The sequence below is a fragment of the Nicotiana tabacum genome, chromosome 11, assembly GCF_000715075.1.
Source record: "Nicotiana tabacum cultivar K326 chromosome 11, ASM71507v2, whole genome shotgun sequence".
NCBI classification, from domain to species: Eukaryota; Viridiplantae; Streptophyta; class Magnoliopsida; order Solanales; family Solanaceae; genus Nicotiana; species Nicotiana tabacum.
In genome coordinates this window covers 94,996,746-95,011,237 of record NC_134090.1, presented here as the reverse complement: position 1 = coordinate 95,011,237, position 14,492 = coordinate 94,996,746, and the positions used below count along the sequence as shown (strand labels likewise).

The 14,492-nt window shown below is 35.1% G+C and overlaps 1 protein-coding gene across 1 annotated transcript; it reads left to right on the top strand.

Moving 5' to 3' along the window:
* The first annotated feature begins 6,904 nt into the window (after positions 1-6,904).
* Positions 6,905-8,468, top strand: LOC107824811 (uncharacterized). Its single transcript, XM_016651619.2, has 3 exons — positions 6,905-7,154; positions 7,479-7,534; positions 7,739-8,468. The coding sequence occupies exons 1-3, from the start codon at positions 6,987-6,989 to the stop codon at positions 8,328-8,330; spliced, it is 816 nt and encodes a 271-aa protein (XP_016507105.1). The 5' UTR covers positions 6,905-6,986; the 3' UTR covers positions 8,331-8,468.
* The last annotated feature ends 6,024 nt before the right edge of the window (positions 8,469-14,492 follow it).

Sequence of the window (14,492 nt, the reverse complement as noted above, 5' to 3'; positions counted from 1 at the left end):
CTGGTCACTAGAAAATTTCTGAGGATTCAAATAAGGAGGCTAACATAATGAGTAAGATGAAGGAGATAAGTGAAAGACAGTGTAACATTATCTTCCACTTCTCACAAGGAACCTAGTACTTCACTTACTACCACTGAAGCTGAAGAAAGAGTGGAGATGCAGCTCATGGCACTCCACAAGCAACAAAATAAGAGTGTGGGGAAATCAAAATTAACCTCCCAACTTCCCCTACCAATCAAACCTCAGTCCCAAACTGAAAACGCAAAAGCTCTCATATATGTGACAATTCAATCACTCTCTTGTATTCTAGAGTTAGATAAGAATTTAAAAACACAAAAAAAAAATTCCTTTTGTATCCCCACTCCAGAATAGAATCCAAAGTCAAGTCCTTGGGAATCCTACTTGAAGGGTGCCCAAAGAAGTTTGAGATACCTTAAGGGAACTCAGGACCTGGTCCTGTATTGCCCCTCAAGTGACAGTTTTTAATCCTGTTGGGTATGATGATGCTAACTGTGCAGGTTGTCTTGTGAAAAGGAATAACACTTCTGAAATGGTTCACTTTCCATGTTCATGCCTCATCCCTTGGGAGACAAGGAAACAAAACTCAATGGCCACGTCAATAACTGAAGAAGAATGTGTAGCGGGAGCATCCTGATGTACTCAAACCCTACGAATTGAGCAGCAACTAGAAGACCATGGGGTATCTTCGAAACTGATGGTATGTCTTCTCCAAGCAGTTCAATACAAGAAGACCAAGCTCATTGAGGGGTGACATTATCTTCTGAGGGTCAATATGGAGAAAGGGTTGATCTGTTGGAAGTCTGTAGAACAGGAGACCAAATTCCAGATATCTTCATCAAATCCATGAGTAGAGAATATTCAGGAACAGACAATGTGAAGATGAGGTCATGAGAGTCTAATGAAGAACCTGATTCTTCATCAGTTGGCTTTGCAAGACACCTTCAGGTAAAATTAGCTAAAGTATTTTCTAACCAAGCCTAAATCACATCAATACAGTTGCAGGTAAACATGCATGACGATCATAGAAGCTAAAGATACAGTATGAACTGTGATAGAGGAGCTGCTAAAATCTTTTTCAAAAAAAAATTGGTCTGGTATCAGGTTCTTATACCTCAGGTTAGTAGTAATGTGCTTATTTTTCATGCCTTCTAAATACAAAAAAAAAATTAAAAAACAAAATTAAATCAACTGCCACATCATCTGCCTTTTCAAAATCTGCATCTCATGTCTTGTCTTTCAAATCCTTTCACCCCCTCTGCACGATAACGCTTTCCCACAAACCTACCGCCATCTTCAAAACTATTCAGAACATGTTTCTCTCTATCCTCTCATCGTTATCCCTTCTTCCAATAAAACCTTCCTTCTCTCTTAAAACAAGACATGAACCTTCATCTCTTTTGTGTAGTTGTAATCCTTTCTTCATCTCTGGCTCTCACTCTACTTGTCTTCTAAGTACTCCTATACTGGCAATTGAACAATCGCTTCCTTCTCCCACCGATAACACCACTCCCACTTCCTTATCATCCTTGAAATCATTCCCAAAGCTTCACTATTTCACTCTTTCTACTACTTTACCCACTCCTAGCGCCTCCTCCTTTCCTACAGTTTTCCCTTTTCTGATAAACCTTGTTCTCTTTCATTTTGAAAACCCTATGTATAGCCATTCCTCTAATCTCATCAACGTACACTCAGGAGGTTTTACCTCTAAAGTGTTAGAAGTTCCTAAGGATGATCCTGACCAATTCCTGAACTCCTCTATTCTGGACTTAGTGACTCTCTCAGAGTCACCAGAAAAGGAAGCAGCACATAGCATCATGGCTATCGTTGCTGAGAGTCTAATGAGTGAAGGGGCATATCTCTCATCAGGGTGTTAAGGGGAAGAAAATCTATGGCTAGGAGATGTACGAACCATAGTACTCCTTGAGTCTTTGGCTCATGAGACATTCTCAGAAAAACCTTCTAAAGAACCTGATTCTCTTCCATGCAAACCCACTTCTACACCTCCTGATCATTCTAAGCTCGTAGAATCCTCCTCCAAGTCACCCACTATCAGGTCACAACAACATGAAAGTTTTGAGTCCACACTATAGAAAAGTAAGAGGAGTGTCAAGAAAAGGAAAAATAGGATAATGAATCAAAGGGAATTTGTCACTAACAAAAGTGTTCCAGTAGATGGGATTGACAAAAATATTCCAAGGGAACCTGGTTCCCTGGTACAACAATCTTTGAAAGCTCAAAAGTCTGTAGATAAAGTTTCTGATGAAACTATTGAGCAACAAAAAGGGTCATCCGTGAAGGGAAGCAGCAAGGCTAAAAGGAGTCACATTGAGCAAGCTATGTCTGAAGATGATACTGTGGGGATAGTAAGCTGGAAAGGAAAGTCTGTTGAAGGGTCTAGCAAAAGGAAATGGGAAACTGGTACAACACCTAGTATACTGAGGATTATGCCCTGTGATAATGGTCTATGGCAGCAGAGATTAAGAATTCAGAAAGTCTTGTGGGGTCGTACATTTGATCTAGCAATTTCGAAGATGGCCGATATGAGACAAATTCTGGAGATTGTGGAATTTCAAGAATGGGAACACCTGTTTGAAGGGAGCATGCCTCTGTGTATGAAGATGCGGTACAAACTCTTTACGCATCTCTCTTCACTATTGAGGGGGATCACATTTGTGCGTTAGTAAATGGAGTAGACATTGTACTTGACGTCTCAACATTGGGAAAGGTTCTCAGAATTCCATGTGAAGGGATGTTCTCAGTCAAGGGTGTCTGTGGTATAAACTTCAAGAGATCCATCATGAAGGAGCAAGCAATTCAGTAGGGGGAACATGTGCATAAGAAGGTTTTGCTTCCTGAGTATCAACTTCTCTTTGAACTGGTCAATAAGGTGCTCTTACCTCGTTCTGAGAGGCGATCTGTTGCTACAAAATCGGATATGGTCTTAATGGAAACGCTTGATGAGTTTGTCCCAATCAATCTACCAAAAATTATGATAGATCATATTCAAAAGGTGGCAAACTTTAAAGGTAGGAATCATGGGCTACCATATGGCTTTCTTCTCACTTAGGTGTTCAGATTCTACAAGGTCCCCTTGGGGAATCCCAGAGTAGTCACACACAAGCAAACCTTCTCTAAGACCACTTTAGAAGAATATGAGTGTATAGAAAGAGTTGGTGGAAGCATCTCAACCATTTCTCAGCTGATCAACGCTCAAAATGTAGCTTTTAAAGAGATCAGAAGGTTGACGGCTCAAAATGCCATACTAGAGACTCAGCTCAGTCAGGCAGTTAAAGGACCCGATTCTGTTAAGAAGAAGTTGCACGACTGAAAAAGGAAAACGATAGACTTTGGGCACAATTACTTGAAGAACAACTATCTACAAATGCTCGACTGGACCTGGTTCTCAAAACCATTGATGTCTCCTCTTCCAAGCCTCCTTCTTCTAGTGTCCCCTAGGATCTTCTTAGTGACCATCTATTTTTGCTCTAATCTTTTGTGGCTGTTGTTTTATTTTTGTTTGCTTTTGTTTTTGTGATGGCATGCTGGAATTCACCATTACTGCTCCTGTCTTGCTCAGTCCATTGTAAACATTAATAAAACAGCTCCCCTTTTTGCATGTACAATACTGTGTTCCTCTGACTTCTCTTTTCTGTCATATTGTGTGCACATACGTGGCATGAGCTAGCTATGTTAGACTTTTTTATGCTAAATACCTGCTTGTGCTATTTTTTAATGATGCCAAAAGGAGGAAGAATATAAGATTCAGGATTGAATGACTATAAGATTTAGGGGGAAGAAATTTAGGGGTAAGAATGTAGTCAAAAATTCTGAGCTTACGGGGGAATAATTTTTTTTTTAAAAAGGAGAGATTTGAGATTAAGAGGGAACCTTGTGTTGTTTCTGGTATCTTATCTGGTTATTTCTGCTCTACATAAATACTATTCATGCCTAAATTTGTCATCATTAAAAAGGGGGAAATTGATGGGTTTTCAATGTCTTTGCTGATGCTTCTTATGTTTTGATGATCTAACAAACTTGTTGTAAAGAACCAGATAGAGAACCTGGCCCACATGGGGTACATTTCAACTAACCTGGTCCAAGTCTGAAAATCAGCAAATAAAGGAACGACCACAGGGAGGAACACAATAGAGACCTGGTGACCTTGTCCCTTAGGGTTCTCCGACACAAGTACAAGTCAGTGACTATCCACAATCATTATAAAGAGGAACATAATAGGACCTGGTCCCTTAGGGTTCTCTGACAGAAGTACAGGTCAATTGTACAGCTGGAACATAGCAGTAGAAAGTGACCATATCGCCACTATTATAGAAGAGGAACATAACTAGGACCTGGTCCGATAGTGTTCTCTGACAGAAGTACAAGTCGACTATCCAACTAGAACGCAACTGCACAGAAGTGGCTGTGCAGACAGTACAACGGTCACTTCTCATTGGGAAGAAGTGTGTACCAAGAATTGACACCACTATCTATTGTGATGTCTTTTATGATATAACAACCTGGTGCAACGCACAACTTCCTTTGTGCATTCAGTGATATTCTCTCAAGCATAACAGTGTTTATCCGGCATTGAAGTCACTGGTGTATCAAGAACAAGAAGACAACTCCACTAAGGATCAGTCTGTTATTGAGTTTATGTATATCCGTAGTTGAGTTGTAATCTTGTCATTTGTTCTTCATTGTATTTCCTAGTTTTCTTTCTTAGAAGCTTTGTCTTAGGAAAAAAAACAAAAATTCGTAAACTTCCGAGTTTATGTTGTGACTAGGAATAGTCATAAGTTTAAAGCCTTTGTAACTAGAAGAGTTATAAAGTGGCTTGTGGTGAGAGCATCACAAGTTAATTGAAGTCTTTGTAATAGGGTTATTGCGAAGTGGCTCGTAATAGGGAGATTGCAAGTTAGTGAAGGTAAAAGCCTACAAGAGTAGGTCGTGGTTTTTTTATCCCCTTGTATGAGATTTTTCCACGTAAGAATCCCTTGTCTTCTTTACGTTCAGTTTCCAGAAGCTTTCTTAGCACTACCTCATATAGGACCAGGTACTCTACAGTTTGGTGGACTCATATAAACTAACAGTTTGGAACAAGGTTTTTATTCGATATGAGGCTTGTTATTGGTATCGGGTGTGGTAATCGACAGCTATTGTAGTCAAAGATATTGCTATGGTCATATGAGCGATGGGCTACATTGTGTGATTATATATTGTTAACATGTTTATGATTTGTTGCAGCTGGTTAAGATCGATACAGTGTGTATGGGAGAATTAGATCTTACAAGGAGTTATATATTTTGAAATTTGGTTCTAAGGCTTATCGGTTAAGGTTAAAGGAAGAATCTTCAGCCAAGATTATGTCGATGGGATTTTATGAATTGAGGTGACGTGCGATCACCCATGAGTATGCGTATGGTTGGTTTATAAAGTGATTTGATGGCTTTGAAATGACTCTTGGCACGTTCAAGGACAAACATATATTTAAGTTGAGGAGAATGTAACGACCTGATCGATCATTATAGTGGCTCGTGACTTGTATTACCAGTCCTTGGGAAATTAGAATTTTGTTATTATCATTCTTGTTGTTTTGATCTTTCACTTGAGTTATCTATTTCTATGTTAGGCTTACCTAGCACTAGATCAGGTGCCACCATGACTACGTGAATTTTGGATCTTAACACATACCGGTGCAAAAATATAATGAAACGGTACCTACGGTAACAAATTCATGATTGAATCTTATTGACACATGCTAATAGGTACGTATGCTAAGGGGTTATGCATCTAAATGGCTGTGACTGTTAATGAATGAGTGCTTAGGTTTAGTTATTAGTTTTTTTTATTGATTAAAAAATTTGTACGACATTGATTTTAAAAAAAATGAATAGGTTTACTAAAGGGCATTTAAGTAATTTGATTTTTTAATTTTAGAATTTTTAATTTTAATATAATATAGATAGATAGATAGATAATGTAAAATATCACATATTTATAGTTTTAAAACCAATTTCTTACTTGGAAAAAAATTAGGTTTAAACTTCTGCCACGAAATTCAAAAATGACAAACAACACTACATCTCAAAATATTTGCTTCAAGACAAAGTTGCCTGACGTATTTTATAATGGCAGCTTTTATGGTAACACAGTAAACTCTACAAATTACATACTACTATTTTTTTTAATAAAAATATGTTTGTGCAGTCTTGTAATTTGTGAAGAAGATGGAATAGTAAAATAAAAATTGAAGGGCCAAGAAAGCAGCAGAAAAGTTAATTCTGACCTAACCAACCACCCATGTCCTATCCTACCCCCATCTATCCTTCTGATTTTTATGGCCGTTTTTTTACCGAGTTTTGCCTTATGAGATCTGCAAATCCCAGAGTCTCACCAAGTCATTAACACTTCATGCCCTAACCCCCTTCCCCACTTAATTTTTTTTTTTTATAAAGAAAAGGCCTTTTTTATTCAATATTCAATATTCGTTTTAATTGTGGACTAATCTAAATTTGCAGAGAATAAATTTTTTACAAACGATACTCCCTCCATTTAAAAAAGAATGAACCTATTATCATGTAAGGAGTCAAATAAAATTTTCGTTGACTATTCTTTGGTAAATAATTTTTTAATATTTTAAATTATTAACTATTTTAACTTATAGCTCATTTTATGTAATTTTTAAATATATAATTTTATATCAAATACTTAAAGAATAATACAATATATATCTGAATTCACATGGAAAATTAAACAATATATGTATATCATAAAAAGTTCAAACAAATTGAAACAAAGGGAGTATATCTTTTTGTATATACATATTATTACAAGTATATAAAAACATATATGTGTGTCTATATATAGTGGAAAGATAAAGAGGGTCCTTTTGGATCTACCTCCATCGTGACTACCCTCAAACCCGACAAACAATACTTGTGCTTTAGAGAGGCTTTTTTTCAGCCATGAGAATAAGGAAGCATGCCAAAATTTCCCCTCTCATATATGCAGCTTCATCTCTACAACCAGCAACACTTGTTTGCCAACTGAACCAGTCGCCATGGGATGTCATCTCTTTCCCCATTGAAGAAAACCAAGACCCACAAACACCACTGTCGTCTTTTTCGTATCAGGTCAGTCCATTAATTAATCTATCCTTTTTTCTCCTTATTCTTTTTTCTTTCCCAGATCTGTGAATTCCCATTTCGTTTCTATTTCTTTTTATGAAAATGGAATGTCCCTTCATTTTTCCTTTATATCTTTGTGGTTTAGGGTTTTCTTGGAAGCTCTCATTAGGGTTCACTAAGAATCTCAATCCCACAATTTTTATCGTGTGTTTAGACTTCCTTTTTCAATTTCTTTCATGGGGTTTCTCTGTTTTTCCCTATTGTCCACTGCACAGCTCTTATTCTTTTAAGACACTTTTCTGCATCGATAAATTTTCTTATTGTTTTCAGCCTGATGGATATGCTAATACTGGGACCTTTTATGATTCTAATGGAACTGTCACGAGGTAAATTAGCTACTGTTAAACCAATTCGATTTCTTATTTACCTTCTCTTTTAGCATTTTATTAATTTTCTCTATATGTGTAGTAAAACAATAATTAGGATTTTTACTTGTGCATTATCGGTTTGTAAATTCTTGATTATCTGAAATTTTATGCCTCGACTCTCAGTAATTTTATTTCTGAGTTAGCAAATTTGATTTTCCATAGCGTCACGTCAATGAAATTGGATGACGAAAGGGAAATGAAAGAGATTAAATGGGATTATTACTACGACGCTAGTATTAGTGAAGTGGGTGGTGATTCCGTTAAGTATGAGAATAATGAAATTGAGAATAACCAAGACGAGGATGTAGATATGGAGGAGCTAGGGTTGGATAAAGATAGTGGCGATAATGTATGCCGACACCATTTTGACGAGGTGAAACATTACAACAACTCTGCCAAGATACTAGATAAGCAACAGGAGGCTGCAGCGGCGGCGATCGGAAGTCCCCGCCACCGCCCTCGTGCTAAGAAATCATCTTTTTCTTCCAGTCCTTACGAGTTCTACTATTATTCGGGGTTTGGTCCGTCGTGGGGCAAGAAAAGAGGTTATAGAAAGACAGATAGTGATGCAGCAGCCAAAGATATTCAGTCTATGGCAGAAGTCTCTAATGATAGTCACCTGACACAATTTTCATCTTCCCAAATTAATTATGATGAATTTGACTTTGTTGAAGGCGAGGATGATGAAGAAAAAAATGGGAAGAAGAGAGCTAGGAAGCCAATTAAAGCAAGGTCATTGAAATCTCTAATGTGAAAATACTATGAATTTTTAATATGTTGGTGTGTTAATTAGTATTGCGGCGTTTTGGTCGCAATGTGATGTGAGTAACGTAAGAAGATATTGTTGGTTTTTTTTTGGTAATGTCATTTTTTAGGGTATGGTATACAATTATTTTGGTTTCATGGTTAGCTTTTCTCGACACGGTGAGACTATTTAGGTGTAATCGTGTAGAGCTCTGTTATATATCTAAACAAGGATATAACGGTAATTTCATATGTTAGGTCTTATTTCAACGGATATTTTCTTTTTGAATTGTATCCTTATCACCACCTACTTGTTTGGCATGAGGCCGCAAAATGGTAAACATACGAGTCTCTTTCCTTTTCCCTAGTGTCGGGTTACAACAGTAATTAACTACGACTTACTTTACAAAGATTAGAAATATTAGTAATGAATTTAAAATCATTTACATCTCTCAATTTTGTTTAAAAAAAGAGTTTAATTTTTAAAGTACAATTAAGGAATAGAAATAATTTTCATCCATTTAAAAATATACATTGTCAATATAAGTAATGTTTACATCTCACATTTGAATGCTATGTTAATTAAAATTATAATTGATCATGTATTAATATCTACCGAACATCATAATTTACTTCTTTTTAAACTTATAACACACATATTAATATGACGCTCTTAAATAAAGCAATTAACCGCATTGGAAACAACGAATCACATTCCCGTTCACGTTTTTTCTTTTTCTTATCAATGAATAAAACTAATTTTTGGCAACATTAAAGATTGTGGAACTTACAAAATCTACTTAACTTTTTCCAACGATCAACTATATATGCATATATATAGTTGAGATAACATAGATAGTTTTACTTGATATTTTGTCCACATGATATTTTTCCACATGATATTTTGTCGAATTTACTTGAGATAACATAGATAGTTTTATCCATAAGCATATATAAATTGATTTTATCACAAATCGATTTTTTTATCATCATGAACAACTTGTTCAATTTATTACTTGCATCATGAACAATATTGATTAAGTTCTAAACTCTTCAATTGGTTTTTATTTATTCACTAAATAATTAGATACATATGGAATTTATTTAACGTAGGTGATAAAGAACAGTCATAAAATATGCGTACTTCTTGAATTTCAATCAAATTCATATAAATATTAGAGAAGTGAAGACAAGGAAAAGTACATAGAGTCTAAATAAGAGGAAAGTTACTCAAAAAGACTCGAGTTTTTATTGAATTAATTTATTTAAATAAAAAAAAATACAAAAAAGATAAATAAGATCCTTGTCTAATGAGAGGTGCCACGTCATATATATATATTGTATTTACATGATGTTGGGCGTTAATGTTGAGAAAAAAATTTAAAAATGTGAAAAGGACATTTGTTGTTTCTGGTCTAAAGATGGATAATGTCATTTTTTTCTTGACATAATATTTTAATTAATATACTTAAGGAAGAAAAAATGGAAAGATAAGGTAGAAGGAACAACAGATTTAGACGGTAAAGAAAATAGAAGTTAGCTATAATAATAATAATAATAATAATAATAATAAGCAAATAGAAAAAATTTACTTTAGTTACAAAAATAAGAAAATAATGTAATTCACTATTACAGGAATATCATAAGAGTGCTAATTTCTTGAAACTTATTTTCACTTTAAGAAATCAATCAAAGAGCAGATCGATTCACAACTGCTTCACCTACTGCATCGGCAAAGTTTTGCATTATTTGTTACACCTGCAACAAAACCTCAGCTTTAACAGAAGTTGGGGTTCAAAATTTTAATATTCAAATGGATTCTAATCAAAAAATTATATTGAGTAATAGACATATATAGGAGATAAGATGGAGATCGCACAATAGCTACATCAAAATATTCTTCAAATTGAAAAATATGCTCTCCCAAATTCCAGAGACCTATCACCAAAAGAGAAAATGTGATATAAACACTTGCAGTGCTATTGCAAAAAAATTTAATTAATAAAGAGTATTAGTTCAATGTGTATACACCGCCTTTGATGCAATCTTTACATCTCCAAATTGCCATAGCTTTTCTCTTGATTGCGTACTGTTATAATAGCAATTATATATTTGAAACCTAAGTATTTAAGTAAAACCTTTGAACGTATTAAAATAGAACATAATTATAGCTTCTAGTTTATTCAAAACCACCGGAAAATTAGAAAACCATACCTTTTCACAAAACTCATCGAAATGCTTATTATGCTGGCTAATCTCTATTTTCTACATCTGCTTTGTAGGCTGACTATGGTGCCTAAACACATTAGCCATTAATATAAAGACAATATATGAGATGTTATTGTATCTAATTAATAAGCAATTATGGGGAAGGGAAAGAGTTTGAAATGGTATAACAAAGTTTAAGAAGGTCATTTTGGAACGGTAGAAGAAAGTTTAAGAAAGTGTGAATTTTATTTTATTTTTTAATGCAAAGGTTTAAAGAGTGTAATAAAAGTAGGGGAATCAAAAAGTCTCAAGCTATTATGAACTAATTTACTGAAATAAAAATAAGATAAAAATGCAAAAAAAAAAAAAAGAAGATAAATAGGATTCTTGGGCAAAGAGAGGTGCTACCTCACTCTTCTATTGCTCACTTTCATATAGATATATATAGATGATTAGAAATTTTTGTTTTTTGAATGTTTATTTTATTATTAATTTTATTTGTCTCATTTATGTAGCGCTATTCTTTGAATGATCTTTTTGTAATACTTTCAAGAATTTATGAAATTTTCGAGATAAAATATGCTAAGTAGTATAACTGAATCGCTATTTGAGAAATTAGATAAGTTTGTGAAAATTTATGACTAAAGTGGATGGAGAGTTCACCTATGACTTATAACTTATGGTTTTCATTCAATTCAATAAGTTATAAATACCTCTATACATTTCATCTAACAATTATGATCATCTAAGCCAAAAGCAATCCTCTCGGTTTTATTAATCGTTAGCCAATTTCATTAACCCCTAATCCTCCAATAAGTATAAAGTAAGAACTCCTTCCAATTTTCTATATAATTGTAAATGTTTAAGAAATAGTCTCCTCATTTGATTAAAATTTTGTTAAACAAGTAGTAAGCATTGAGCATGATTGAGACAATAGATGACTCAAACAATCTTTTTGAATTAGAAGCTAGCAATAAACCGAAAGGTTTTAATTGAATCAATAAATTTTGAAAGAAATAATTTGACCAAATTATTAAGTGAGATATTCAGCTAAAAGTATATGCATATATAATATTACGACCCCAAATCCAACCAAAGTCGTGACGGTGCCAAACACTGCTTGCTAGGCAAGCCAACATTCGGCATATAGAAATAAACTCTAATAACAATAAGGAAATAGTCTCAAAAGTGGAATAAAATGAATAAAAGTAGCAATGTAGTGATACATCGGAAATACCATCCCAAAATCTGGTGTTAGCGAGTACATGGGGTCTATAAAATAATAAGTACAATTGTCTGAATAAAGATACAATACTGTCTGAAATACATAAATAGTAATAAACAAAGTAAAGGAAGGGACTCCAAGGCCTAGGGGTGAAAACAACACAGCTACCTCGAAATCACCAACGAACACCGATGCAACTCTCAACAATCAACTATTTCAGCAACACCTTGATCCGCACATAAAGTGCAGAGTGTATTATGAGCATAAACGACCTCATGTACTCGGTAAGTAGCTAGCCTAACCTCCGATGAATACATTGACGAGATTGATAATGTCCGCTACTCACTTTAACCATTCAACAATAACAGAAAACAACAAAAATTTATGGTGATAAAGGAAAAACAGCTCAAAATAACAAGTTCAACTTATTCACATTAACAGGAAATAGGCATGCTTTCCAACCAAATCAGTTTAAGCATCAATTTCAAGATATAGAGTTCAAATAGCATGAGGCAAATACGTCTTTATGCCTGCATGACGAGCAACAATGTTCACAAATCCACAGTGAAATCGTCAATAAGCATGTATATTCCCACCATTGTATGGGTGCCTAGTAAAAACCCCCTCACTCAGCGCATACCAAGTGCCTGCACTCACAGGGCCCAAAGTCCATGGGTTATCATGTGACTTCGGAGGAGCGGATCCTAGCCCAAGCGTTGATCGGATCAAAAGTCAACGATCATCATAACTCAGCCCAAATGGCCTGGTGTACGCGTTACCTCAATATCAATATTACTTAGCCTATAGGGGGCCTAGCGTACGCGTCACCTCAATATCAATCTCAATAGGTCTCTAAGGCCCCAGATCAGTCAATAATCAACTCAAATCATAATATGCCAATATCTTACAGAATCAGAAATCAATAAACCACACAAATTATACCAACGTACTACAAATCCACTCAAACCTGTAGTAATCAAGTAAGGAAACAGACAACATATGAGATATTCGATAAGAAGTACATAAAAACGATGATATAACTCGCGGATATTAATATCATGACTGAAGAAAGTATGACTACAATCAAGGCAAATAGCTCAACATAGCGAAATAACCCTATCATGTATCAAACAGATAAGCTCATAGCGTAGACATAATTTTTAGCATGAATGACAGTCCAAGTAGTCATAAAGTGAAGAAAATATGGTAACACAAATGCATTATAGATAAACAAGGTCCATAATAGCGTAAGTCCTATCCGAAGCATGAATAACCATACTGTATGAAAATATGCTCGACACCACGTACGTGCATCACCCCCAACACATAGCAAGCATCGAAATATATGGGGAAAATTGTAGCAACCCCTTTGGGAGGGTGACCCTTTTGGTTGGACCACCATAATCTGAATTATCTTTTTTAAACCTGTTTTTATTTCTACTAGCTTGTTCCTCGTCAGGTCAGCTCAACGTAATCAAAATATATCCAATATTTCTAATGGTAACACTCCAAATTATGGCCAATGCAAGACTCTTATACCCCACGTGTGCACAATGTAGGAAGAATCACTATGGTACTTGCAGGAAAGCTTCTGGTGCTTATTTTAATTGTGGGAGCTTCGATCACAAAGTGAATGATTGTCCTAATCCTTACCCTATATCTTCTCCGCGAATTGAAGGCTCAGTTCAAAAACCTACCTTCTTAAGGAAATAGAGGTGAAAGATCTAGAAACACACAAACTGCAGGTACATGTAGAGATAATCAAGCTAGTGGGTCAAAAGTTACAACACGAGCTTATGCTATGAGACAGAGGGATGACCAAGATGGGCCGGATGTGATTGTTGGTACATTTCACTTATTTGACTTATGTGTTGTTACACTATTTAATCCTGGTTCTACACATTCCCATATTTGCTCATCACTTGTTTTATCTGAAAATATTAAATCTGTAAGACTTGATTGTGGTGTGCTCGTCAAAAGTCCTTTGGGTCATCAGGTTGTTTGCAATCAGATCTATCGAGGTTGTCCCTTCGAGATTCAAAATCTAGTCTTCCCTACTGAATTAATTGAAATGCCTTTCCAAGACTATGATGTCATTATCAGTATGGATTGGCTTCATAGATACCATGCTGTAGTTGATTTTAGGTGAAAGTGTGTGACCTTTAAAGCTCCTACATTTTCACACATCGTTATTCAAGGTGAAAGATTATTGACATCTAATATTATATCTCCGGCTGTGGAAAGAAAGATGATTAGTTAAGGTTGTGAATCTTATCTTGCTCACATAGTTTATACATACTTGGAAAGTCAAGCCTTACCGATATACCAGTATTATGTGAATTTCCTGATGTTTACCCTGAAAATTTTCCTGGGTTTCTGCTGGAAATGGAATTTGAATTTCCTATAGAGTTTATTCGTGGAACTACTCCTATTTCTATAACTCTTTACCGAATGGGTCCAGCAAAATTGAAGGAGTTGAAAATTAAATTGCAAGAACTTCTTGAGAAGGGTTTTATTCGCCCAAGTGTTTCTCCATGTGGAGCTCCTGTTTTATTTGTGAAAAAGAAAGATGACACTCTTCGGCTTTGTATTTATTACCGATAATTGAATAAGATAACAATTAAGAATAGATATCAATTGCCTAGGATCAATGATTTATTTTATCAGGTAAAGGGTGCTAGGTTGTTCTTAAAAATTGACTTGAGGTCTGGGTATTACCAAGTCCGAGTAAGTGAGCGA